General features: G+C 44.1%; 1 protein-coding gene across 3 annotated transcripts in view; it reads left to right on the top strand.

Moving 5' to 3' along the window:
- Positions 1 to 25,141, top strand: part of GRIP2 (glutamate receptor interacting protein 2) — a 216,085-nt gene that overhangs the window by 151,697 nt on the left and 39,247 nt on the right. For all 3 annotated transcript variants that reach the window (XR_014886302.1, XM_085235675.1, XM_031555581.2), the window contains exons 2-7: positions 16,141 to 16,221; positions 18,788 to 18,923; positions 19,724 to 19,869; positions 22,519 to 22,605; positions 22,897 to 22,972; positions 23,435 to 23,580. Coding sequence is in view for 2 of the 3 variants with exons in the window: in XM_085235675.1 (XP_085091801.1) it covers positions 16,141 to 16,221; positions 18,788 to 18,923; positions 19,724 to 19,869; positions 22,519 to 22,605; positions 22,897 to 22,972; positions 23,435 to 23,580 (672 nt within the window). In the remaining variant the exon portion in view is untranslated. The remainder of the gene's footprint in view (positions 1 to 16,140; positions 16,222 to 18,787; positions 18,924 to 19,723; positions 19,870 to 22,518; positions 22,606 to 22,896; positions 22,973 to 23,434; positions 23,581 to 25,141) is intronic.

Below are 25,141 nucleotides of genomic sequence, written 5' to 3'. Positions count from 1 at the left end.
ATACTGGTCCATAGTGTCAGCTGAGCACATGCTTGTTAGGCTTTCTCTCTATCACTGACTATTGGAGTTCACATGTGCCTCTCTGCCAACTGGCTGAAGCAAATCTCATTGCAGTTGGAATAGGTGCATTCAGACACGAGTGACCATAGGAGGAAACTGACTTCATGTGCTGTGTTACACCTAGCTTCTGGCTTTTTGTCCAGGTTCATTACTCTTTATAATGTTTGTTCTACTTTGTTAATACATGTAAGCCAAGGATAGCCACACTGCCAAAGAGGTTTTTGTATGTCGAGGGATGCAGGATTTGATTTTTGGGTTGGCCTCTTCTCTCGGGTGATAGGAGAGGAGGTGATGGCATTAAGTTGCACTCGAGAAGATTCAGGTTGGATGTTAGGAAAACTTTCTTCTCAGAGAGGGTGGTTGGGCACTGGCACAGGCTGCCCAAGGGGGATGGTGGAGTCACTGTCCTTGGGTGTGTTCAAGAACAGTGGAGATGTGGCACTGAGGGATGTGGTTATGGGCATGGTGGGGGTGGGCTGGGGTTGGACTTGATAATTCTAGCAGTCCTGACCAATCCTAATGATTCTATGGTACTATGATTTATTTTGAAAATCGGTGTTAAAATTCATACTGGCATGCGGATGCCAATGTCTGTTGCTTAAGCGATGATTTCCATCCTTATGTAGATAATATGAAATTTTGCTTGGAAGGTCAGAAAAAGCTGTTGGCTAACTGGGAGGGAAGGTGCCTATATTTTTATATTTATGCATGAGTAGGTGTTGCAAACAATGGAAAAGAAGTAATAATCAGAAAGAGGTGTTGTTGGAGAACTGAAGGAGAGAAAGTAGAGCTAAAATAAATACTTAGCAATGTTCATCAATTGACAATTGAGTGCTACCAGGCATAAGAACATTTAAGGCTCTTTTCAGCTGTCAGTTCAGCTGCTGCATAATTTTCAGCATGTGAGTAATCCCATCAGGGTGTGCATGGTCTTAAGCCTTGATAGGATAGGACCCCCAGGTCATTGTATGGCTGTCTGTTCGAGGTGGCAGAATGCTGTTTCAAGACAAGTGTGCTTACGTGGGAGTTAGGAAATTCTGGGTCTGTGACAGCCTGACTGCCAGTTTGCTTCTGATTTTTTTTTTTTAATATTATTATTCTGTTCATAACAAGAGAAATTACTAACCAAGCTTGATGTTCTCAGCTGCCAAATTTATTAATCTCTGGATTTTCAAATCAGTCTGGTAACTTCAGAGACATGTAAAATCAGACATGGTGTTATGTGAATTTCCATTCCCAGCAGTTCTCCTTCCATTCCAAACAATTGCTGTACCCCAGTTTTTATTTCAATGAAAGTATTTCTTGTTTTTCTTTGGCCGTGTGTTTTTGTTCAAGGATCTGATAATTACATGCTTGGAGATGATGGCTTTTCAAAAGCATCTTTCCTAGCAATTTTCAACTGGGGATGTGGATAAAAATATCTTTTTTTTTTTTTTTTTTAAATCAGAAATGTTTTCAGTAATGTGCAATTATGAGCTCTGCTTTCATTCAATTCATCCTGGAAGAATTTGCTTCACAGGGAAATTCATTTCCTCGCTGCTGTAGATGCCAACATAGTTGGCAGCTGCAGGTTTTTGTGGGGAGGAGGTGAGAGAAAAGGCCCAGAAATTGCTGTGAAGTATATTGGTCCCAACACCTGGAAACCATAAAAGAATGCGGAATATATATATAAAATACATACACGATTTTGTTAAATCATTGTTAGACTGCTCAGCATAGCAGTCCCAAAATGGCCTTTAAAGTTATTTAGCATAGCCAACTTATGAAGAGATGATCCCACTTAATCGTGCCTCAGTTGCTCTGTTTCTTGTTGTGCAAGTTCATGAAATGATGTTGGAAAGATGGGAGGAGCTGTGGTTTTCACCCCAGCAGTTTTTTAGCTTCTGATCTCAGTGTGTAATGAGTGCTCACCTGGTGCATCCCAATGGAGCTATAAGCTAAGAGCTGGTAATGCTGAGGAGAGTACATTTGGCATTAAGGTGAGAAGGGCTGTGGAGCAGTTGTGAAATGAATAAAAATACGCTGAGAGGCAGGAACTTGTGCCATTAAGAGTAAGATCTGGCTCCTTGCTGCTCTGGTGTAAGAATGAAAATGGGTTTGGTGGACCAGCTTCATTGCATCCTCCTCCTTCCTAAAGGATGGGAGTCATTCTCTGGTCCCATGCCTGCTGCTGTTTTGAGGACTGTGCACTGTGTCATCCACAGCCTCTGAGCCAGCCAACGTGCTCAGTTTTTATTTCAGAAGAGTAACTTCCTGCCAGGTTCTGCTCCTTCTGCAGTGCCCTCCTGATGCTATGTGAGCAGCCAGCTCCAGCAGAGCCCACCAGCCTTAGGGATCTTCTGCCATAGCAGCACTGTGATGGTGCAACTCCATCAGCTGGCTTTTCCCAGCCAGATCACCAAGCTAGCTCGTGGCCCTGCTTCTCTTTGAGCAACAATCTGTGTGACCATACAAGTGTTGGATGTCTGTCAAACCTCTGATTCATGAACAGTGTTGTGCAGAGGGGCTGTCCCAGCATATGACTCTGCTATGCCTCTGCTACCAGTGGAGATCCCTTCTGGTCCCACTATCACCACGCTGGCAGATCCGTGCAGCATAATGACCTCAGCAGATGGCACAGCCTGAAATCTGAGGGATGTGGCCTGCTCCTGCCCCAGTGATTTATAGGGGATAATTTCTTCATGGAATGTATACCCATTTGGGTATGCCAAGATTAACCTCTTGGCATAGGAAGAATGTACACATTTCGTTTCATTAGATGTTTATTTTTATAATGTAATGCATTTCCCATGTCACCCAGTGCTGCCTGTGTCTCAGTCCCATACTTTACACTCAGGTGAGCTCTGGACCCCGCTGTTGTTGGCGGATGAATGCTCCCCTCCCACAGCCTGGGAACAAAGTGCTTCCTCCTCTTTCTAAATGTCCCTTTATCATTCGGCAGCCAACTCGAGCAGTACCATGAGCTATATAATAGGCAATTAGCTCCTAGCAGATTTATGTGCCGCTGCATTTTATAAGCAAACAATCGTGTCTGTTTAATCATTAAATGGATCTGCCGTATCCAGTGTTCACGGAGCTGATCTTTTCTCTCTCTTCTCCCTGTGCCCCTGCTCTGCTTTCTTGCACCCGTTTTACACCAGCGTAGAGGAGGAGCACTGAGGAGCTGTGCTGGTACGGTGCAGTGCCCATGCAGTGGTGGGCAGCATGCCCCCAGTGATTGGTGCAGCATGCCCCCAGCTCTATGGGGGCTTGGGAAGCAGTCAGGTTTTGTATTCCTGGTTAATTTTAGAAATACCTGCACAAACTGCTCTTCTACACATCCATTACACACTCGACAGAACCTGCTGGTTTTAATTTTTATTAGCACAAGTGCCTTGTTGAATCAGAATTAAGTGCGTATTTGGGAAGCATAATGTGAAGCATTACACTTAATGGTCTGTGTTCCTGACGTGAGTCTCCTCTATCCCCAATACTGTGTGGTTTTTAGTTACACTTGAATTTTTCCTGTGCTCGCTGCCACTTCCTACCCTCCGAAAGCTGTAGGAATCCCTGTGAGCCTTTTGGAGGGTGGCAGAGCCCTGCTTGCTGCAATACGTTCTGATTTGCACCGGGATTTCCCATGCCTTTTGGGAATTTCTTTGCTGGTTGTAGCTGAGACTGTGTTCTCCCAATGACTCGTGCTTCCTATACGGTGTGAAGCAACAGCAAATCAAACAACTGTTTGCATGGAGGTAGCTGCACGAAACGGAGTGCATTAGTAACTGCTGGACTGTTGTCTTAACTATCTTTTGCGCCAGATAATGTCTTCCATTATGGTTGTGCTGTGATTTCTGGGGAGCAAGGGGAGCAAGAAGAGGGCAGAAAGGAAGCAGGGTTTGCTAGAAGCGAGATTTAACGGGCAGTTCAGGTAAACAGCTGGTTTGATGGGGTCAGACCACACCATTTCCAATATCAAATACCTCTGGGCTTTGAAACGTTCTTATTTTGTCATCTTGTCCTCCTAAATCTGATACTGCCTGACTCTTTGATTTCTCTCTTTCCCTTTTTCTCCTTTCACTTTAAGCAAGCCTCTTGCTTAAACTTTCTTTAGTCTTTTAACTATAAGCTTCTTCCATCTCTCACTGCGAATCCTCCTGACACAGCTGAGGATAAAAGCAGCCCAGACGCGTACATGGGCCATTGCATAATGGATGGTTTGTGTGTCAGAGTCTAAAATCTACATATGTTTAGATCAATTCTGAAGTGGGTACATCTGTATATATTCATATATAGTGGCTCTTACCACATGAATGAATAATCCAACACCCACGACTTGATATTTATTTTTTTTTTTTGAAGCACTGCTACTTAGCTAAACACGGAGGGGAGAATCACATTTATGGGAATTAAGTCTTAGTAAGGTTTAGCAGAGCTTCGTGGATAAGCTGGAAATGAGTCTAAATGGGGTGCCGGAAATCCTTCTTTGAAAACAGTTAATGCTGTCTGGTACTCCTTCCTTATTTCTTGACTCCCACTGGTTTTTAAACACTTTGCTTCGGAATGCAGTACAAATCCAGGATAAAGCACCTGATTTTCAACCTACTGCATTGTGTGTCTTCTTCTAAGCACTGTCAGTCCTCCTGGAAGAGGAACCCAACTATTGCGACCTGGGAGTGTTGTCTCATTGCAGTGCAGAGGCAAATCTGGCTGTGAGATATTTTGGTGCACTGACCCAAGGTGATGGAGCTGTAGGTGTCCCTGTTCATTGCAGGGCTATTGGACTGGATGGCCTTTAAGGGTCCCTCCCAACTCAAATGATTCTAAGTCGTAGGCCACCACGGCTTAAAAGGCTACAGTGAGCCAGGGTTACTTGATTCACCAGGCTGTGAATTCTGTGATTGTTCACTGCTCCTTTTGGAGCCATAGCCTTGCTGCGATTCTAAGATCAGTGCAGTAGCAAAAGAGGACACAGACAGCTTTGGTATTTGCTTCTCTTCTGACTTTTTCACACTAGTGTTGATGGGATCCTTTAGATTTTGTTAGTATCTATTTTCTCAGTTCACCCTTGCTCATGCTTTCATTAGATATTACTGCACTGAAGTGCATCTCGTGCCTTTTTGCTCATTGTTGGGTTTTGTGGGTTTACCTTTTTCTTTTTTGTTTCTTTTTTTTTTTCTTTTTGCTTTGTTTTCTTCTTTTCTTCTCTTGTGATTTGCATGGATTTTCTACTTGAAGCTCCTCGATGCAGGAGCTGCTGTTGTCAAACTGCTGTTGCTCCCAGAGATTAGCACAGAAGGAGGTTTTTCACTGGTACGAAGGGTTTTTCCTCAACTCATCACTGTCTAAGGAATTGTGTTTTCTAGAAGGTTTCCTTAAGACTAGCTTGCCACTCTCAGCCCATCCCCATGCTGTGTGCTGTAAGTTTAGCACAGGTGCTGATGTGCTCTTAGGAGCACTTATTTTACACGTGTAACATGGGCTCTCCTGGAAGTGCTGTAGGAGTAAAACAGAAAACCATATTACAGCTTCAGTGAGTGCATCTTCAGAAGGATTACCTGGCTGAGTGATGGCACAGTGCCTTGTTGCCACCTCCTGATGTGTCCTCATTCTTCAAGTGGAGGTGGGAACTCCTGCTCTGAGCTGGCCAGAATCACAAACATATTTTTGTTATGGATGAAAATGACCTTTCTCTGAACTGTGCTTTTTCTTCTCAGCCAGCCTTAGCCCAAATTACATCTTTTCCTATTTTTTTTCCTTAAGACCGGGTTGTTTTGAGCCGAAATGACCCGTTCACAGTCCATTATCACCCCCTGCATAATGCAGGTCAAAGAGCTAAGTCCAATTACTGTGAATCATGCTCCAAATCCCTGTCAATGGTGCAAAATGATTTTTAGAAAGATTCCCATTTGTCACAATAAGATACACAGTGACACAATGTCCAGGAGGTTAATCCTTCTCTTGGGGTAGAAGGGGAGGGCGCACATGTTCCCACACCTAGGCTGAATCTCTGTGGCTTTCCTCCCCAGTTTTTGGCTCTCCTATCTCTCCATTAATGATTCATGTGCTCAGATATTAGGAAGGATTTCTTCTCAGAAATGGTGGTGATGCACTGGCACAGGCTGCTCAGGAAAGTGGTGGAGTTACTATCCCTGAAAGTGTTCAATAAAAGGGTAGATGTGGTACTTATGGACATGGATAGTGAGCAATATTGGTGGGAGGTGAACAGTTGGACTTAATGATCTTAGAAGTCTTTATGACCTTAATGATTCCATGATTCTATAAATCAGATTGCTTTCTCCCCTTCTCTTCAATGCAGTGCTGCCTTGAGCTTCTGATGCATCCTTGAAGGACGGAAGCCACCAGGTATCACTTCTAATGCAGAGACCATAGGGACCAAAATGGAGTTTGTAAAAGCAAAATAGGTCAAATAATTTACTGTCATCATCACTGCAGAAATGATCTGTTTCAAAAGGGCTAACCAGGTGTTGGGATTGATTGGTTTTGTTCCTAAAGAGATTTTTGTTGCTCAGAAACAAAGCAAAACATTTTGTATTATGGATATATATATATATTTTGGCTTTAACCCTTGAGGTATTGGAAGTAAAAGCCTACCTGTCTGAGTGTACCACAGACAAACCTTGATGTGATCTTTTGTCAGTAAAACAGTCGCTTTTTGACTAATTCAGGCTAGACAAGTAAGTAATAGTGGCCGCTAGGTTTAAGTGGAACCAATTATTTGAGTGCTATGGTTTAATAAACTGACAGTTTTTAATTTCATCTGCTTAAAAAGCCACAATAGAGCTGTCTTTTTTATGTGATTTCACTCCACAGTTATTTAGCATGGCATTTGTTGCTTGAAATAAAGGAAGTCCCCAGGATTTGGATTCAGCAAGTTCTTATCCAGCTCCATATTGAAGAGAAGTTTGGAAGCTTGGTAGGAGTTAATAGGGAGAACGGTGTTCCCTTGTCAGCTAGGATTTACTGCTGCCTGCTGCCCAGATTAATAAACGCTGTTGTATCCAGGAGGCATTCTTCCTTGGGAATGGCTTTAGATATTATTGGTTGTTTCTCACCATATTACAACGGCTCACTTGGATAATTTTCATGAGAGATCAATCTGCAAATGTATCTGATTCATCTTTGATTTTTACTTTTGAAAGGTGGTTTCTTTAGATAACATAATCTGTATATCAGCAATATTTCATCTTCCTCGTTCATTGCTGGACCCTTCCCAGTACAGTCTGCACTGCTTAACAAAAGAAATTGCAAAATTGACTGGAAAATGTATCTTTAATAACAGCATTTCAAGCACTAGAGCTGTTGAGAAATAATAATCTCATTGAGTTGGTTTCTGCTCTATTCTTGTCCCTCATGAACAAAATTACTGCATTATATTGTGTGCGTGCATGTGCAGATGTGACCTGCAGGGAGGTGAGGAAGTGTGCAGTCTGTCTGCCTCCATCTTGCTCATAAATACAAACTGATGAAGCTGTCTATAAGAATGCCTAGGAGAGTGAGAGGGGCTGCAGGAAGGGAAGTTCCTCCCTCCTTTTCTCTATTTTTATTCTTTAACACTAGAAATTCAAATCTTGCTGGGGGAGTGTGTAAGAAAAGCAAAGTGGAAAGGGCTCAGTGAGTGAAATGGACCTTTTGGGTATGGGCTTCTTGGGGGATGTTTTGGAAGAGATGCACAGAGATGTTCTGGTTTTGTATTGGAAATGTTATTTGTGCTGAAGACCCAACCTGTCTGTCCTTCAAGTAGTGGTTGAAAAGCTGATGTAATGCAGAAAGCATAACCTCATCAGAACAGGGAAAGAGGTGTCCTTGATATTTTTAAATCAGGGGAAGAAAAGCAACCCTGGGATGTTTAAGAACAACAGTATAATTTCCTCCATGAGCAGAGGACCGAATAAACCATATTTTTCAATTTTGCATCCATCACTCCTTATTCTTTTCACTACCATGCGAAAGAAAGCGGGTGGTGAGGCTAAAGCTGTTTGCACAGCAATTCTCTTTGCTTTGCCAAGAGCGTGACTTTGAGTCTTTTCTACTCAAAATAGTTTTGGGAGGTTACAGGACTAAAATCCTCTTTCTAGCTGCTTTCCCTCCCCACACTAAAGGATATTGGCAGCTGGGTTCCAGAGACACAAAAAGACAGTAGGTCAATGGATGGATAAGCAGCCTGAGAAGTTAGTTTTCATAGAAAAACAACACAAAAGTCACTTATGAAGATTTCTTTTCCTTCTTTTCTCAGTATAGTTTGAGTGGAAATTAACTGTTTCCAGGTCCACCACTGTGTGCTCCCTGAGGTATGCTGATTAGATAAAGTTACTCTGTGAGGGCTTCCAAGGCAGGAATGGGAGGCACGCAATGCACTGTCACAATGTCTCTGATATATAACAGCAGGACAGTGATGGCAGGTTGGGTGCTGGCTCTTAAATTGCCTCATTTCATTTTTTGCCTTTTTTTTTTTTTTTTTAATGGATGCTATGTATTTAAAGAAAGGAGTACTAGATCTCAGCACTGCGAGGCAGGTCCAGCATTCGTTCTTATCAGATGGGACTCAGATCAGTCCCTGGGCAGTTTTTAATATCCTGTGAAAGCTGATATGAATTAAATCTCTCTGAATTCCAGCTTCACTGCAGAGCCAACTGAAAAAGGGCTTTGTGTGCACACATATACACTAAATATATCTTCTACTGATTTACCAAATCAGTTTAAATTTCATCCTTTTCTCTGAAAGCAGGAGTCTTCCCAGGCTGGATGGGGCTGTGAGCAACCTGATCTAGTGGGAGGTGGCCCTGCCTATTGCAGCAGGGTTGGAACTAGGTGATCTTAAAGGTCCCTTCCAACCCAAACCATTCTATCCTTCCTACATCAATGTCATGTGGAGGATTTGAAGGGGAGAAGAAAGATACCCTGTTATCTCCTGGTAGCCAACCTGCCATATAACAGAGGCATCTCTGGCCTTGGTCTCACAAAGACTACTGATATGCACATGATCACGTACATAATTTCTGGTTGAAAACAGTTGCTTGAAACAAATTGTTCCTTTAAAAATAATTCTGATTTCTTATTAAGAAAAGAAAAAAAGAAAAAAATGGAGGAACAAAGCATGTAGTTTTTCTGTTGAACAATAGGCTATTGTATCTTTTATAAATCTGTTTCCTGTGAATAAAGCAGCAGGTGGTAATGAAATTATACATGCCTTAGAAGAGTTAGTAGACAAACGAACACAGGCTTTAAGAAAGGGGATGCTGAGGATGTGGGAAGATGAAATCCATGCTGTGTGTAGTGGGGAGGGTGAATTCAGACATACAACTTTCTCCTGAAATAACCATGACATCTGGACAAGTTCTTCCCAGCTTGGATGGGAGCAGCACATGTGGGTGGAGAAGATGCCACAGCAACCTCTGCTTAGGCACCATCCTACTCCAGGGAAAGGAGTGAAGCATGGTTGCAGTGGGGCTGGCACAGGTACTGGTGCCTTTTTATAGCAGTTTAGGGACGTGTACCAGAAATAGGTGGGAAAATGGGAGAGAAAAATGTAATCTTCAGGGTGAGTAACTGTGCTTGCTGGACCTAGAATACAGCACAGCCATCCGCTTTGGCTTTGCTTTCAGAAAATTTGTGATAAGGAAAGTCAAAGAAAAAACGTTTCCCCAAGCCCTCATTTGTCTTCTGTGTAACTGGTGAACGTGTGCTGTAAGGACACTTATTGCCAGTGAAGGGAAAATTACGAGGCCATTCATAGCAACAGGCAGCCTCTGCCATTTGTGCCACATGTATTGGTACATAGATTTATGAAATGAGGGGCAGCTCCCAAAATAACTTGGTCTAATTCAGTCTGAGCTCACTGATAAGGGGAAACTTTTTGAATAATGATCCTGGTACAGAGAAGAGGAAAATGTTCCAAGCCTCCTGCTGGATCTGGGCAGCTCTGGTCTGGTCTGGCTGCTGACTGAGGTGGGGATGAGATCTGGGATGGGCACTGGGTTTTTCACCTGATGTACTCTCAAATCATGGAGAATAAAGAATCACAGTATCATAGAATCATTAACGTTGGATAAGACCAGTAAAATCATCCAGTTTAGCAGTCAACCCATGTCCACCATGCCCATAACCATGTCCTCAATGTCATGTCTCCATGGTTCTTGAACACCTCCAGGGATGGTGACTCCACCACTCCCTGGACAGCCTGTGCCAGTGCATCACCACTCTTTGTGAGAAGAATATTTTCCAAATATCCAACCTGAAAGTTCAGGGTCTTTTAAAAGATAGGGTTTATTCGTTTATTTATTTTGGAAGCAGTCAGCGAAATGGTCATTGTCATAAAAATAAATTTGTGCTGTAGAACCCCAAAGCAAAAGTGACTTCTTTTCCCATGTTTTTAAGCACTTTACAGAATCATGGCTTGCCTTGTCCTGCCAGTACAGATTTAGTGTATCTGTTGCTGTACACTTGGACTGGTTTTATGTAGGGCAGAATCATGAACTCTAGCTCAGTTTTTGCAGTACTCTAGGAAATGCAGCCTGGGAGACTGCCGACAGATTTTTTTTTTTTTTTTTTTTTTAACCATTTCTTTGGGATCTCTCTGTGGTGTGTGTGGTTTTTTTTTTTTTTTTTTTTTTAAACTTTGCTGGTTCCGATGCAAAGTTGGAGCAATGTGTTCCTAGAGAGGGAATGGTACTGAAGAGTATGCAATGCCATGTGGAGTGCTGGGCTAGGAGAAGTGACTGGCATTTTGTTGCTGTCCTCCAGCATCAATGGTTCAGCCCTTGTTCACGCTGTAGCACTTTGGGAGTGAAATCTCACTTTCAGGTTCAGAATGGAGCTCATGATATATGTTTTCCTTCATCCTCCAGCTAGTAATATGGTAACTTACAAAGTCTTCCAAACCTATCAGAGACAGATCTTTTTAAAGGTAATTAAGTGCCTGAAGTTGCAAGTAGGTGGTTATAATCCAGTTTTGAAATATATATTTGCCTGTTCAGGTACTCAGATAACTTTAAGATCCCATGCCATGGAGACCATGCCCAGTGTCTGCAGTTGGGGTTGTCCTGACCCACACTCTGCTCCTTGTTTGATTGCAGACAGATTTCTCCTCTGATTTACAGAAGTAACTCTCCTCAAAATGGATCAAATCACACTCAGTTTTGGTCATTTGGTTTCCTGTTTCCAGCCTTGAGCTTCTATGCTAGCAAAAAATACTGTCTTGCATTAGCATGAACAGCATTTGATTCTTAACACTGGTTTAGTATTCATTTCTCTAAATAGGGAGTGCAATTACCGTATGGCTAAATAACTGTTTCCAACTGTCTTTTTTCCATTAAACAAATGGCAGGCTTTACCTCTTGGTCTTCCCACAAGATTAATGCACTTTCTCTGCAGGAACTGTCTTAAGACGATCCAGGAGCCTGAACGCTTGCAGACAGCAAGCTTAATTGTCACAGAATCTTATTTAGCCAATGACGATTTTCATTAAGAGGTGATCTGTGTTAATAACATAGACTAATAACTTCTCTAAATGAAAAAAACACCTTTCTTTCCCCCTGCAGGCAGGGATAATGAACTCTTAAATCAGTGCTCTTTCTGAGGAAGCTTTTTATTTTGTTACAGAGGTTGGCTTCAGATCTGACTGATGCCAGAGGTTCCTGATGCCTGTTCTCACATCCCATGGGAGATGTAACTGTGAAAAGTCGTGGTGTTTTTGAGAGCAATTTGGCTGCTGGATGCTACTGGGAATTTGCCCAGGACTTCCTCATTGGCTCCATAGCACACAGGACAGGGTTGAAGGAGCATTTCAGAAAGGCAGCAAGTCAGCCTTGGCCAACGTTCATTGACTTGGGCAGCAGATTGTAGAATCATAGAATCATTAAGGTTGGAAAAGACCACTAAGATCACCAAGTCCAACCCCAACCCACCCCCACCATGCTCATAACCACATCCCTCAGTGCTACATCTCCATGGCTCTTGATCACCTCCAGGGATGGTGATCCACCACTCCCTGTGCATCCTGTGCCACTCCCTCGTCCTCCTTGTGAGAAGAAATTTTTCCTAATATCCATCCTGAACCTCCCCTGGCACTTCAAAAAGCCATTACCTCTTGTCCTCTGATGAATCAAACCACTTTGGAAGATAAGGAATTCCTCTTACAGGGAAACTGTGGATTTCCTATGAGTTAGGATTGATTTAATTAATTTTGTAGCTGACCCCTGCAAATCAGCCATCTGGCTGCTGGATGATCAATAGTCTAATAAGTATCTTGGTCAGAGGAGAGACTCATAAGACAGAAGGCACGAGTGGGAAAGTAAGCTTAAACTTCCTAGGAGACCTAAGAGAATCTTCACCAGAGGCAGCCGTGGGAAATGGGGAAATCAAGTTCTTGTCTTTTCTATTAATCAGCTCTTCTTTGTCAGTGTTTGTGATGTACGCTCCTACTCTGCAACACTTGCTGCAGGGAAGACGAGCTCATGGCTGGATGTGTATAGAGAAGAACAAGGAACACTTCTCTCCCTGCTGGCAGTGTGGTGCTGACATAGCAAAAAATGTTTTCGAAGAACTTATAGCAGCTTTTTTGTATTGACACAAATTCCCATGGGATAACTGCAGAAAGCATTGCACACTCAGTGTTATTGAGAGTCTAATGTACTTGGTGAGCTTTTCTGAAAGATGTGGAGCTGGCAATAACACTGGCTGCTTGAAAATCACTAATTACAGAATATTTTCTTTAGAGAGACTTGGGCCTGCTGTGTGTGAGAGGAAAAGCTTGAAAAATATACCTCTAATGGCTGCAGCATGGGTAGCTCGCGAAAGGAACTACATAGGCTTAAGAGAAAAGTTCCTTTCCAAATTGAGGGAGGAAGGGATTTATGAATTTTCAGTGCTTGGGCTGGCACTCCTTTTAGTCTGACTGAGCGTCAGGCTACCAGCCTTCCCCCAGCTGGGTGCTATGCCAGGCAGGAGAAAGGACTGAGAGAGAGCAAAAAGAGCTGGATTTCTTATTTTAAAAAACAAAATAATCTCCTATCTCCCCCCTAAAGCGTCTCCATTAATACCAGCTTGAGTGGCAGAGCAGGAAACTGGCTGAAAATGAACAAAGAGCCACGCGGCAGGGATGCTAATGCAAGCAAATGCCAATTCACACTTCAGCATGCGTCGTGTGGCAGCTTCCCTTCCTGTTCAAACATTTTAGCTAGATAATGAGTTGAAAAAAACCCAACATTTTTAGCATAATCAACCATGTTTTCAAGGGAGAAGAAATAGAAGAAGGGGAGCTGCGGTGCTAATTATTTGCTGTTGATTTGGCTGCAGCACTGTGCGGGGGGCTCAGTGCTAATTGCTCACAGTGGCTACAGATCAGGCTATGGGTGTTGGCTGCTGGGGGGAGCTGGTAACTCATCACCAACCTGAAATGGCAGACAGGGCTTGTCCAGAAACAGCTGTTGGGAGGGCAACTTAGCGAAATGGGATTTCACATCAATAGTGATTGGGGTTGCAGTGGGGAAATGGAGCTCAGGAGAGTGCTGGTGGCTGTCTGGTCCAGGGCGGTGTGTTGATGGGAAGCAGATGGTTGGCTGCTTTGCTTTGCCAGCAGATTATGGAGTTGGCTTCAGATCATCTTCTGTGGCTCCCTGGGAGCTCTGAGTTCTTACTTGCAGAAGAGCATTGCCTTAAGCACGTTACCTGGGTAAAGTTGGCAGTGATGCTCTTGAATGGAAAGTAGCTGCATGCTGGGGTGGTCCTCGTCATCCTTAGTGTCCTGTGTGACCAAAGGCAGGCTGTTGCCTCGGGCTCCCTGTAGTACATCCTAGTGAATTTTGCAAGTGCATCTGCAGGCTCACCTTCCAGTGCTGAGAAAGAAATCTCATGCTGATCTCTTGGGCTACCATTTTGAGATTCCTCCTCCAACGCCTCCTCCATCTGAGAAAGCAATGAAAGGAGGTTATGACTGCTGGGCTGACCGATATGGATCGGGAACTGCTGGACCAGCATTGCCCTGATGCTCCCCTTGGAAATGCCTGCTTTGTGCTCCCGAAGTGTCCTTGTCTTCTGCCTGCAGGTGTGCAAGAGGTAGGATGGTAGAGAGAGAGTAAGGCTGGATGTAGGGAAAGCTTGCTGGAAAAATTAAGATGGATGTGGCCAGTATGGATAGACAACCAAAGTTCTGGAACTTTGCTGAAGGAGAAATGGCAGGTGGCTTGGCTTTGCTTTCAAAAAATTAGGTGCTGGAACTTAACTATCCCAAGTACATTAAACTTTTCCATAGTCTTTAAGCCTGGATTAACCTTGTCCCTGACTTCCACGTCACCCAAGAGACCACTGCCATTAAAAATGCAATTTGAATCTTCTGCTTGAAAGTTGATGCCAGGCTGTACCAGCACGTACCTGAAATCAATGGCTTGACTTGGTACTTGCTGTAATAGCCATAGGTGTCACTGAGTAATGCTATGAGATCTCCATGGTCAGAATGCTTGATTTTTCCTCCTTTCAGAAAGCTGAGCTTTATTCCCGTTTCACAGCAGTCCTGAATGCTTGGGTACCAAGGTTCATTGTGCTTTGGCAGCAGAGACTTGGCATGATTTGGTGATGGTCTACTGCCAAGTGCTAATTCTTTCTTTATTAGAAATTCTTGGTTTAATAGTGATGGAAAAGCTGATGTAGGAGAGGAGTCCAAGATTGAGTACCTATGTTATCCCTCTATAGGCTGCAAAACAGGTTGAAGAAGTGAAGGGTGAATATTTTTCAGCTGAAACTTTTAATGCTTGAAAATGTAGATTTGGGTCAACTAAATTGTTTCACTGAGTTTTGTTCAACTTGTGAAGTTACTTCAGCTGAGCATCAAGAATTAAAACTAATATGTATATATATGTGCTTTGCATTTTTGGAAATTACTTTAGGTGGAAACTTGTTTAGTTTTACTTTTTAAAAGTGTTCAAGCCCTTGAGTAGAATCCAACTCTCTGCATTTAAATGTAACCCGCACGATTCAATTTATACTAGCATTTTTCTGTTTGTGGGGAAAGTGGGCTGCCAGCAAACTGAACATCAGTTTTAATTACACAGTGTACAGACCACTGTCTTGAATGAGGCTGTGTTTTTTGTTCCCTTCATACATAGAGACCCAAACTCTTCTGTAACTTAAATACAAGTTACTGGAGGGCTGTGGATAGGAGTATGTGGATGGGGTTTTCAGTAACCTGTATTTATGCCGTCATGGGCAGCTTAGAAGTTGCCTTCACAGCTGCTGAAGGATTGGGAAGGGCAATCCAAGAATGCGGTCACTCATAGTGGGAGTTATTTGATACTGCACAGTCACTGGAAACAACTGATGGACAAAGCTCCAGCTTTTTAGGAAACGCCAGCAAACAGACTCTTCAGCTAGATGCCAGTGAAATGTGTAGAAGGATGCTCTCTTTGTTGCAAGTAACCTCTGTCTTCCAATAGGAGAATACAAAAATATTTAAATACTTTACATTTAAATTTCAAATTTGATGCATAGTGCTTTTAGAGTGCATAATACTATTTTCTCTTTCTTTTTTTTTTTTTTTAAGTCACTTAAAAGAGGGTGCTCTCTATACTGTACAGAGGCTGTACAGCAGCAGGAAAATGTGACTTTGAAATAATGGCATCTATAAGAATAGGCAATTTCATCCAAGTATAGTGATTTAGTGGCCTGTTAGCGTCCTGATGTATAACTCCATTTCCAAAAACTCTAAGTTTCTTCTCAAGCATAATGACAGGCTTAAAACTTGTGAGATGAATGCGACAGCTCTCCCTGTCCTCAGCTGTGCCACATAATTACAGGAGCAAAGGAATTTTCTTCTCTCCTAATGGATTATCTCCCAGAGGAATAAATCAGATAATGCTATTGCACCACTGCCACCACGTTTCTTCCCCTCCCTCTCTAAAATGCAGGATAGTCTGTACAATGCAGTTTGAAGCCAGGGCCGGTAATGGTTTTTCTCATCTACACTCTGTGATGGGGTTATGATCCCAATTCCAATGATAACATGGACAAACTTTTTTGCAGTGATCTGACTTTGCTGTTGTGTGTTGCTTTGGGCACTAATTTCAGTTTTTTTGTTTGCCCTGCTTCCAGATGATGGCCCTTACTCGAAGGGGAGCAAGGACTCCGGCGGGATGGACTCAGCCCTGGTCTCCAGGAGGCAAAGCATCCCAGGTAAAGGGCTTGGCTCCTGCTCCAACATATCGTTGCTGTGGGTGCTGGGCTGCTGTGCCAGCAGTATTGGAAGGGCTGCTCTAGACAACTTGTCACCTTCCTAATGAAGCCCGGGGCAAGATTTTAACTTCTGACCATTAAACACCCAATCACAGATTTGGCTTTGTGTGTTGTAGAGCCTGGGGAGGGAACAGAGCCCTTTAATTGTTTGAACAGCAAAATCCATGTACCCATGCTAATAGGAGAAATCCAAGACTATTCTCATCAGATGTTTAAAGGCCATGGCTTGAAGGACCAGGTCCTGCTTAACCAGCTCACTTCCATGTCTGTGTGTGCCTCTGATAGTGGCAGTAGGTTTATAAAGGCACTGACCAACGTGCTGTATTGCTTATCTTGATAGACTGATCTCAGGAACTTGCCTCTTTTTCAGAGCAGTAATACCTCCTCAAACCTACAATAATGGGTAATTGTGCTCTTGGAGTTCTCATTTTTAAACACTTATCAAGGATCAAAGTTAAACCCTACTGAAGAGCTAATGATCTCTCCTTTCGGCACCATCTGTGCAGATTAGTTGTGTCTGTAGTTGAGAGGAAATGTGCAGGATAGTGCTGGATGGCATTCCTTCCAGCATGGTCGGGAGCCCCCACAAAGTTTCTGGCAGCCCCTGAGTTCCTGAGTCACTGTATTGAGGAGTAAGTTACTGAGATGGCAAGGGACCAAAACTGCTTGAGATTAAAGAGCAGGAGAATTACGGACCTGATGTTTCTCAACAAGCTGCTGTTGCCATGTTAAATAGGGACCAAGCAGTGCCTGAATGCCTTCCAGATTGTTGCCAGATTGCAAAGATGTCCTCCACTTGTGTTAATCAGGTGCATGGGTTATTCTTGGAAGTGCTTCACCAAGCAGGTAGAGCATGGAAGGATGTAGCGAAGTGCAATTGATAGAGTCATGATGGCATTACATGAGGAGCAGAATGCTAGTGATGAGGTACTATGGTGCCTAATAACACTGTGTGCTCTCCCAGTGAAAGAGAAACAGAGAAGGAAAGCCCCCCATGACCACAGGTGTGCTATGACAGTATGTCATTTAAGGCAGCCTGCCTTGGTCTGGAAATCATAGCATGAAAGATATTTCAAATATTCCCTCTCCAAGCAGAGCATCTCATTTAAGTCTTGCAGGACTTGGATCGTTTGCAGTGTAAATTTCAGTCCACAGGCATGGGACTACTCTCACTGCCAGCACCCATCGCCACCTTCCCCTGAATGGTTTTGGAGAAAGTTGCCCTGCATGAGGGACACTGTAAAACAGTGGGGGATTTCAGCACTCAGAGAGAGTGGAGGTGGACGGATCATGATGTAGACAAATTTTTCAAAAGCTGCTTTAGAGGAGTCTGGCAAAGCATGAAAGTCATCCGATTTGTCCCAGGGCTGATCCTCTGAGCAGAGTGTGAATGCTGTCGTGTGGATGAAGACAGAGCTGCCCTTCGCTGAGTCAGCTGAACTCTTGGTCTCTCCTTGGGCAAGTGCTGGCGAGCTGTAATGAGATCGAAGTTGGCATCAGGTCAGGCTTGGCTCATAGGTATTCGATGAACAAGAGTGTCTTGTTGGACTGTAGGAAGGCAAAATGGAGGAGCAGTACTGGTTCAGCAGGTGTGGGATGTGCATCCCCTAAGCCTGACCCTGCAAAATGCACTGGGGCTTGCTTGTGTTGAACCAGTTATGTTTTAAATGTGTTTCGTGGCTTCAGCTGCAGCTGTAGAGAAGGTGTTTATTACTGAAGAAGTCTTACTTAGACCAGCTGCAAATGTGTGGGGAAACTGCTGTGGATGAATGAGATCATGCCTTTTCCTCCTTTCCCTCCTGCTGGCAAGATCCCACCTTTCCACTTCACGTTCTTTACCTCATGACTACATTGACATCTCAGGCTTTTTAAAATCACCACATTTAAGTTCTCCCTTGTTCTGTTCATGCAGGCAGCTACTGCAGGTCCACAACATCCTTCCACCTGCTGAATGTGAGCCTGCCATGCAGCCCTCCAAACACCTGCCCTGGTCCCTAAAAAACATAGTTCTGGAGGTAATCTCCCTGGATTTAGATGCCACCACTCTGGAAACACAATGAATTCGTTCTCTCACAAGCCCTCACTACCCTGCCTTGCCCTGCTTGCTCTTGCCTCCAGACCTGCATGCCATGCTTTTCATACGGGCCTACCAGCACACACCTGCATCACAACATCACTTCAAAGAAAGTACAGCTTTCTCTTCCTGCTAACTGGTACTGGCACAGATTGCCCAGAGAGGTGGTGAATGCCATCCTTGGAGACTCTCAACATCAGGCTGGATGGGCTCTAAGCACCTGATGAAGCTGTGGGTGTCCCTGTTCATTGCAGGGAGTTTGGACCAGATGGCCTTTATGTGTCCTTTCCAACTCAAATTATTCTATGATTCTATGAATTGTATAAATAATTGCAGCTCTGCTCTCCCACCACCTGTAGGATAAGGATGTCGTTAGGACTGGGAGGGATATGCCTTATACTGAGGAGTTTGCCTTTATTCCTGATGTTTCAGAGGAGTTCAGAGGGGTCACCATTGTGGAGCTGATCAAGAAGGAAGGAAGCACCCTTGGGTTGACCATCTCGGGTGGCACGGACAAAGATGGGAAACCAAGGGTCTCCAACCTGAGGCCAGGAGGACTGGCAGCGAGGTGAGAGATGGAAATAGAGCACAGAGGGCACAGGAAAGCTGGGAAGAGTAGTTCCATGTTCTGCAAATATAGTTATAATTAAAATAATTAGCACAAAGCTTTTTTTTTTTTCTTTTTTTTTTCCCCAAGTGCCTCAATGCAAAGTTGTTGCTTCAGTAAGTCAACTGCCTTCTATTTTAAGCTGTTTCCCATGTTCTGTGCAATTATGCTCTGAATTTTTGTGTAGGGATATTTAGGATTCTGTGAAATTAGGCAGCCTTGTCAGGAGAGCTGCATGGTACAATACATCTTGATCAAGCTAAGTGGTTTAATATTGTATCTGTTCTGAATACTGAGTGTATAAGTAATGTTACTGGCTCAGGAAAGGAATGAGAGAAGAAAGGCTCCAAGAAGCAGAGAAAGGGAGGGAGTAATTGAACAATTTTGTAGAAAACAGGCAAAAAGCAAGATGTTTTCTTTTCTTCTGTTGAATTTTATTTCAGACAGCTCTTGGTACACTTCTCTTTGAGTGATTGCTCTACGTGAATGGGAATCGAGCAACAAAAAGAGAAGGTTGTGAAAGTGCATGTGGCAATTGTTACTGTATGTACAGATCTGAACATTTGCCACTAGGAAAGATAGATGGCTTCAATTTTAGCATTCCTCTCTGAGAACAGGCTCGTGCAATCACACAGCTAAGATCAGCCCTGCCTGGTGCCTTGTTCACAAAATCTCATGGTTTTCAAAGGCTGCCACGCACTGCCAGCCTGGTTATGGTGGAGGCTTTGTGCTACCCCTGCTTTCTCCCTCCTCATTCACAGAAGTGACCAGCTGAATGTTGGGGATTACATCAAGTCGGTGAATGGCATCAACTTGACCAAGCTGCGGCACGACGAGATCATAAGCCTGCTGAAAAACGTGGGTGAAAGGGTGGTGCTGGAAGTCGAGTATGAACTTCCTCCAGCCGGTGGGTACCGTGACAGCCCTGCTCTCTTCCATTAGCCACGCTTTGACCTGGGGTGCAGATGGGCTGGCTCGTGCTTGGGTCACCGTGGACAAAGCAGGACCTGGAGGCATGGTGCTGTTCTGCCTTTGTGCACTCGCTGGATGCGGCCGCGCTGTGTGGGGTTGGAGCAGAGTGCTTTTTCCAGCACAGTGGGTGCCTGCTCATGCACACCGGCAGGAGATGGCTGATTAGATCTGTCTTGCCTCAGAGTGACTTGGTAGCACAGGCCAATCTGCCTCCTGATGCTACTTCAGCTTTTCTGTCTTTTTTTTTTCCCTTTTGGAATGTGGTTACAGGAGGTTTTATTCAGCTCTAAGTATATATTGCCAGATACTCTTTTCTGAATGGCAGAAAGTGCTGTTATTGCTCAAGATGCTTTGAAATGTTTGGCGTTTTCAGATGAGATGGAAGCTGAAGCAATCTGCCTTCTAGCTAGTCCTTGGGGCCTCGGGCAGAGGCTGGCAAGCCTGGGTGTCATAACAGGGCTTGTGTCATGCTGTGGGACAGTCTGCTTTTGCACTGATTTGTTTGTTCTGATTATAACAAACAAATGCCTCAGTTCACCTTCTCATCACAATCTTTTCTTTGTGAAAATGATCTCCCTGGTTATTACTGTTATTCAGAGGGTCAAATAGAGAATGATTGGGCAGAAGTAGTAGAAAAAACAGAAAGGGAAAAACAAAACTAATGAAATCTAAGCGTTTCACCCCAGATATGAACCTGTCTTACACTTTACAGCTCTGCTGTGGTTTCTGCATTTATCTAAAAAATTCAGAATATATAAATGACATCCAGCAAACCCAACACCCAAACCCCACAGTTCAAGTTTTCCATGATCTCACACTTGCTGGAGATGACAACTCTTAAACTTTCTGCTTAGCTGTGAGCCTGGCTATTAGGAATCTGATCAGCTGTCCTTCCAGCTGAGGAGCAGTGCCAATACCGCATAGCTCAATCAATAGCAGTGAGGCAAAATGTCTCCGTTCTGATTGAGCAGGAAGAACACACTGAAATAGGGACTTTTCTCAGATGGGATTATTGATGCTGTTTATGACTAATCCAAACAAAGAGACACTGCAAAATACAAGGAATTGTCCGCTGTTGCCTGGCTCCAGTTCATTGTTGGTTGCTCGTGTGCTTTTATCTGTGGTGAGGGTTTCCTGTTGCTGTGTGCACTCGCTTCTTTCTCCCCAGGCAAAAAGCAGAAATGTAGTGCAATTCAATAGCTTGTGTGCGTGGGTTTCCATTTTTCTCCCCACTTTATAATTTCCTGCTTTGGAAGAGACCAAGTCTAAGTCTAGTTTTCAGGCCACTGTGTCATATCATCTCTTTCATGAATAAACCAAGCCCTGCATTAATTCTAGCTGAGGTTTCTCTGCTCCCACTGTTCTTATGAAAGACTGCTGCAGAACTTCATGCTTGGATGCTTAGGACAGAAATTGGACCGTTTCCTAACTTGTTTGTGGATGCTTTATGCCCTTCTCTTGGTATGAGAGCTCTCTTGTGCCCCAAGCTTTTCCCTTTTGAAGTATATCTAGGCTGCATCCCTGTCAGCACTCAGTGCAGGAGCAGAGCAGCTGTGCAGGGCTCTGATCTGGGAATATATTTGGCCTTGCTGCAGCCTGGTCCCCAGGGTTGCCTGTCTGCACGTGGGTACCATGCCTCAGCTGTGCATCTTTGGGGTGAGTTTAACCCTAAATGGGGCAGGTCCCAAGCCCTTGGGGTGCTTGGCAGCGAGGACCAACTTGATCACTGAGCATGGAAGGGAGACTGGCTTCCAAAACCCCTTCTGAGCCAGGGGAAGGGCTGGTGTGGATGTGCCTGAGTGCCTCCTGCTTCTCTGGTCATCCCTGTGGCCGTTTGTTGCAGCTGTTTGAAGACTGTGAATTGATCTTTTTGGAGTAGATGAGGCTAAAATGCCGTGCACCATTTTGGATGGAGAAGATTGGAAAATTGTCTCATATTCACAGCAGTACTTTAATAAATCATTAAATAGCAGCAGATGGCAAGAGGCAGAAACAGTTTTCTTTCTTTTTCTCTTTACTTTTGTACATTAAATAGTACTGTGTATTTAATATAAAATTACTGAATTGCCCCTAGGATCAGTTTAAAGGATTCACTTAATCTTTTTTTAAAGTCAAAATGTAGGAGGGAAGGGAAAAAAACCCTCAACCTTTTGCACTGAGGATTTGGGATTTTCATTTTCTTTAAGGTCAACCGGTGGCTCGACTCCTTACACTGCTTCTGTTTGTTGTTTTTTTTCAAGTAAGTTTCCATCCGTGGCATAAGCTTCTGGGCTTTGAGTAATGCTGAACACATTAAAGCTGGTTGATAAACGGGAGGGTTTTACTTGAATGTCAGAGTATTAGCCAAGACAGACTTGAGAGAAAACACACAACGCTGAGCTGGTCAAATCATCCCTGACCATGGTGGTTGGCTCTAGCAAAGATTTAGACTGTCTAGATTGGGTTTTGTGCCTCTAAACGGGGAAGATACAATAAGGGATGGATTTTTATTTTAGTGATATTTGGCTGAGTTTTGTTATTATCTTGCAGAGAGGCATGGAAAAGGTTTGTCTGGGGGTAACCAAGTTGTTCTCTCTTCCTTTAGTGCCAGAAAGCAGTGCTGGCATTATTCCCAAGACCATTGAGGTGTCCCTCTACAAGGAAGGCAACAGCTTTGGCTTTGTGCTCAGAGGTTAGTGGCTTCTCTGCTGAGAAATGAATGGGGTACAAACACTGGCAGAGATGATTTGGGAATCAGGAAAAGAAAAGAAAGAAGGTGAATGTCACACCACAGACGAGAAGCAAAAGTGTGCCCCAGAGAGCAGCTTGTGCAGCCTTGAAGGCCTGCTGGCTTCCTAATGTAGGGCACTCTTTGCTTTCGAGCTGTGTCAGCTGTTATATGATAAATGTCTCTACTTTCTCAGCACTCTCATTCAGAGTCTCAAACCTCCAGTGACTTACAGCTTTCCTGGTTTGCTTACAGGGGGAGCCCATGAAGACTGGCACAAGTCCAGACCGCTTGTCCTCACCTATGTGAGGCCGGGTGGCCCAGCAGACAGGTACTGCACCTCCAGCATTTGCTGTCACAGAACAGACTAGCAGCTTTCACTGCACTTTTGGACAAACATCCTTCTCGTCCTCCTTGCTTGGTTCTCCCCAAGGCCTTTTGTGTTGGTCCTGCAGAGGTGGAATGGAAACCTTGGTGTGCAGGGGAGAATGGATCTGGTGCTCATAGGGTGACCTATCTTTGGAAACATCAGAGGCTCCTCTTCCACAGGCAGCCACTTAATTAACCCTGTGCAGATGAAGAGCTGATGCTATGTTAGAAAGCCAGAAGCAGCCTAATTTAACGTGGTGGGCCTGACACTATAAATAACCCAAGCTATCAACTCCTCAGGATCAAATTAATTGTCATTATATATACACACACACACACACACACTCACACGTATATAAATACATAAATGCAAAAAAAAACAAAAACAAAAAAAAACGTAACTTTTGCCTGTGGTTTCCTGTAGAGAAGGGTCCTTGAAAATCGGGGACAGGCTGCTGAGCGTTGATGGGATCCCTCTGCACAGTGTGACCCACGCTGACGCCCTCAACATCCTGAGGCAGTGCAGCCAGGAGGCACTCTTCCAGATCGAGTATGATGTGACCATCATGGGTAAGGCTGGGATTACTGGGGTGGCATTTGCTCTGACTGCCTGCAGGGTATGTGGGGCTAGAGTCAACTGTGGGGTCACTTGATTTCAGTGGAAAAGTTGCTGTCTATGTGGGAGTAGGGAGTCGAGTTCAAAGCTGCCTTAGCTGAAGGTATTTGAAATGCCCTTATCTGATGACGTGTCCCAGTGGGAATGTTGACTGATTTTAGAAGAGGAGGAAAAAAGGAGTTTCTAATGTAGGAGAAGTTGGAATTGAAGTGGGCTGGAATGTCGGCGCTCTGCCAGCACTGAAAATACCGATATTAGATGTGTGCAGGGCAATGAGCTGTGAGCAGGCATTGGATTGCTGTGGCTTGGCTTCTGAATTTTGACCCTGTTTAATTCTAGAGCTGTTTCTTTTCTTAGAACTTTCAGTTCAGATCTGCTTCTGAAATAAATGAGGGCCGTCCAACTGACTGACCCTGGAGAAGACAGAACTTACTGGAGGGCAGAGGATGGCTATTTCTAAAAATGATCTATCTACACAGTGGATACCAAGTTTGAGGGCATTATATATATTTTTTCCATTTGATTTTCAGATTCACGCTCTGGGAAAGAGTTTATTATTAGCTACTATAAAGTCATTTTGAGCTGGCTTTGTGACACACAGCTGTTACTGCAGGGAGCGTAGTTAATGAGTTTTAGGTTACCACTGAGTCCGAAGCTGTGTTGGCTCTGGAAGCTCAGTGAGCTTTGTGCTCAGATTTGATGTTGCAGCTCTGTCTCCAGAGGGTTTTCTGCCTCCGCTGGAGCTGCAAGCTGGAGTAGCTTGGAGTCTCTTCTGCAAATCTCACAAACCAGCACAGCACGTGGGAGCCTGAGATCCAGCAAGGAGCAGGAGTGGATCAGGTTATTTTCTGATTTACCAGCGAGGAAGCAAGTCAAAAGGAGTTTAATACCTTCCCACTGCTGAGCAAACAGAGCTGAGAACGCCAGGACTTGTTCCATGCAACGTGCAGGAGAGATGCTGTAGACTAATGGAAATCCTTCTGCAATTCCTGAAGGCTTTCTGTTTCTTTCTCAGCCTCTTTTTCCCAAACTGCCCTTCCTTTCACAACAAACACTGCAAAGATGGACGTACTGATTTTAGAGCTGTGTCCCTGTGTGGAGAGGCTGCCAGGAGCAGGGCAGCCATGTATCACACTGACACGTGCTCTGCTGGGAGAGCTGGAAGGAAAACCCAATGTCTCTGCAGCTACCTGTGTGCTGCCTGGCTTCTGCCATGTTACAGAGCAGCTGCTCTTTAGAGATTGGCTGGCATTCAAGAAAAAGAGGAAAGCCTTAAATTATGGAAAACAGAAAATCATAGAACAGTTTATGTTGGAGGAGAACCTAAAGATCTTTGAGTTCCAATCCCGTGCCATGGGCTGGTTGCCACTAGCTCAGCTTGCCCACGGCCCCATCCAGCCTGGCCTTGAGCACCTCCACGGATGGAGTACTCACTCTCAGGGCAAAAATACCTAAATTCTGTTTTCTACCTCTGGAAATGATTTTGATTGCAGTAGTTCAGCAGAGGTCAGTGAC

The sequence above is a fragment of the Meleagris gallopavo genome, chromosome 14 (genome assembly GCF_905368555.1).
Source record: "Meleagris gallopavo chromosome 14, MGAL_WU_HG_1.1, whole genome shotgun sequence".
Taxonomy (NCBI): Eukaryota; Metazoa; Chordata; class Aves; order Galliformes; family Phasianidae; genus Meleagris; species Meleagris gallopavo.
The sequence above is the reverse complement of the archived record's forward strand: the minus strand, read 5'-3'. Positions and strand labels throughout refer to the sequence as shown.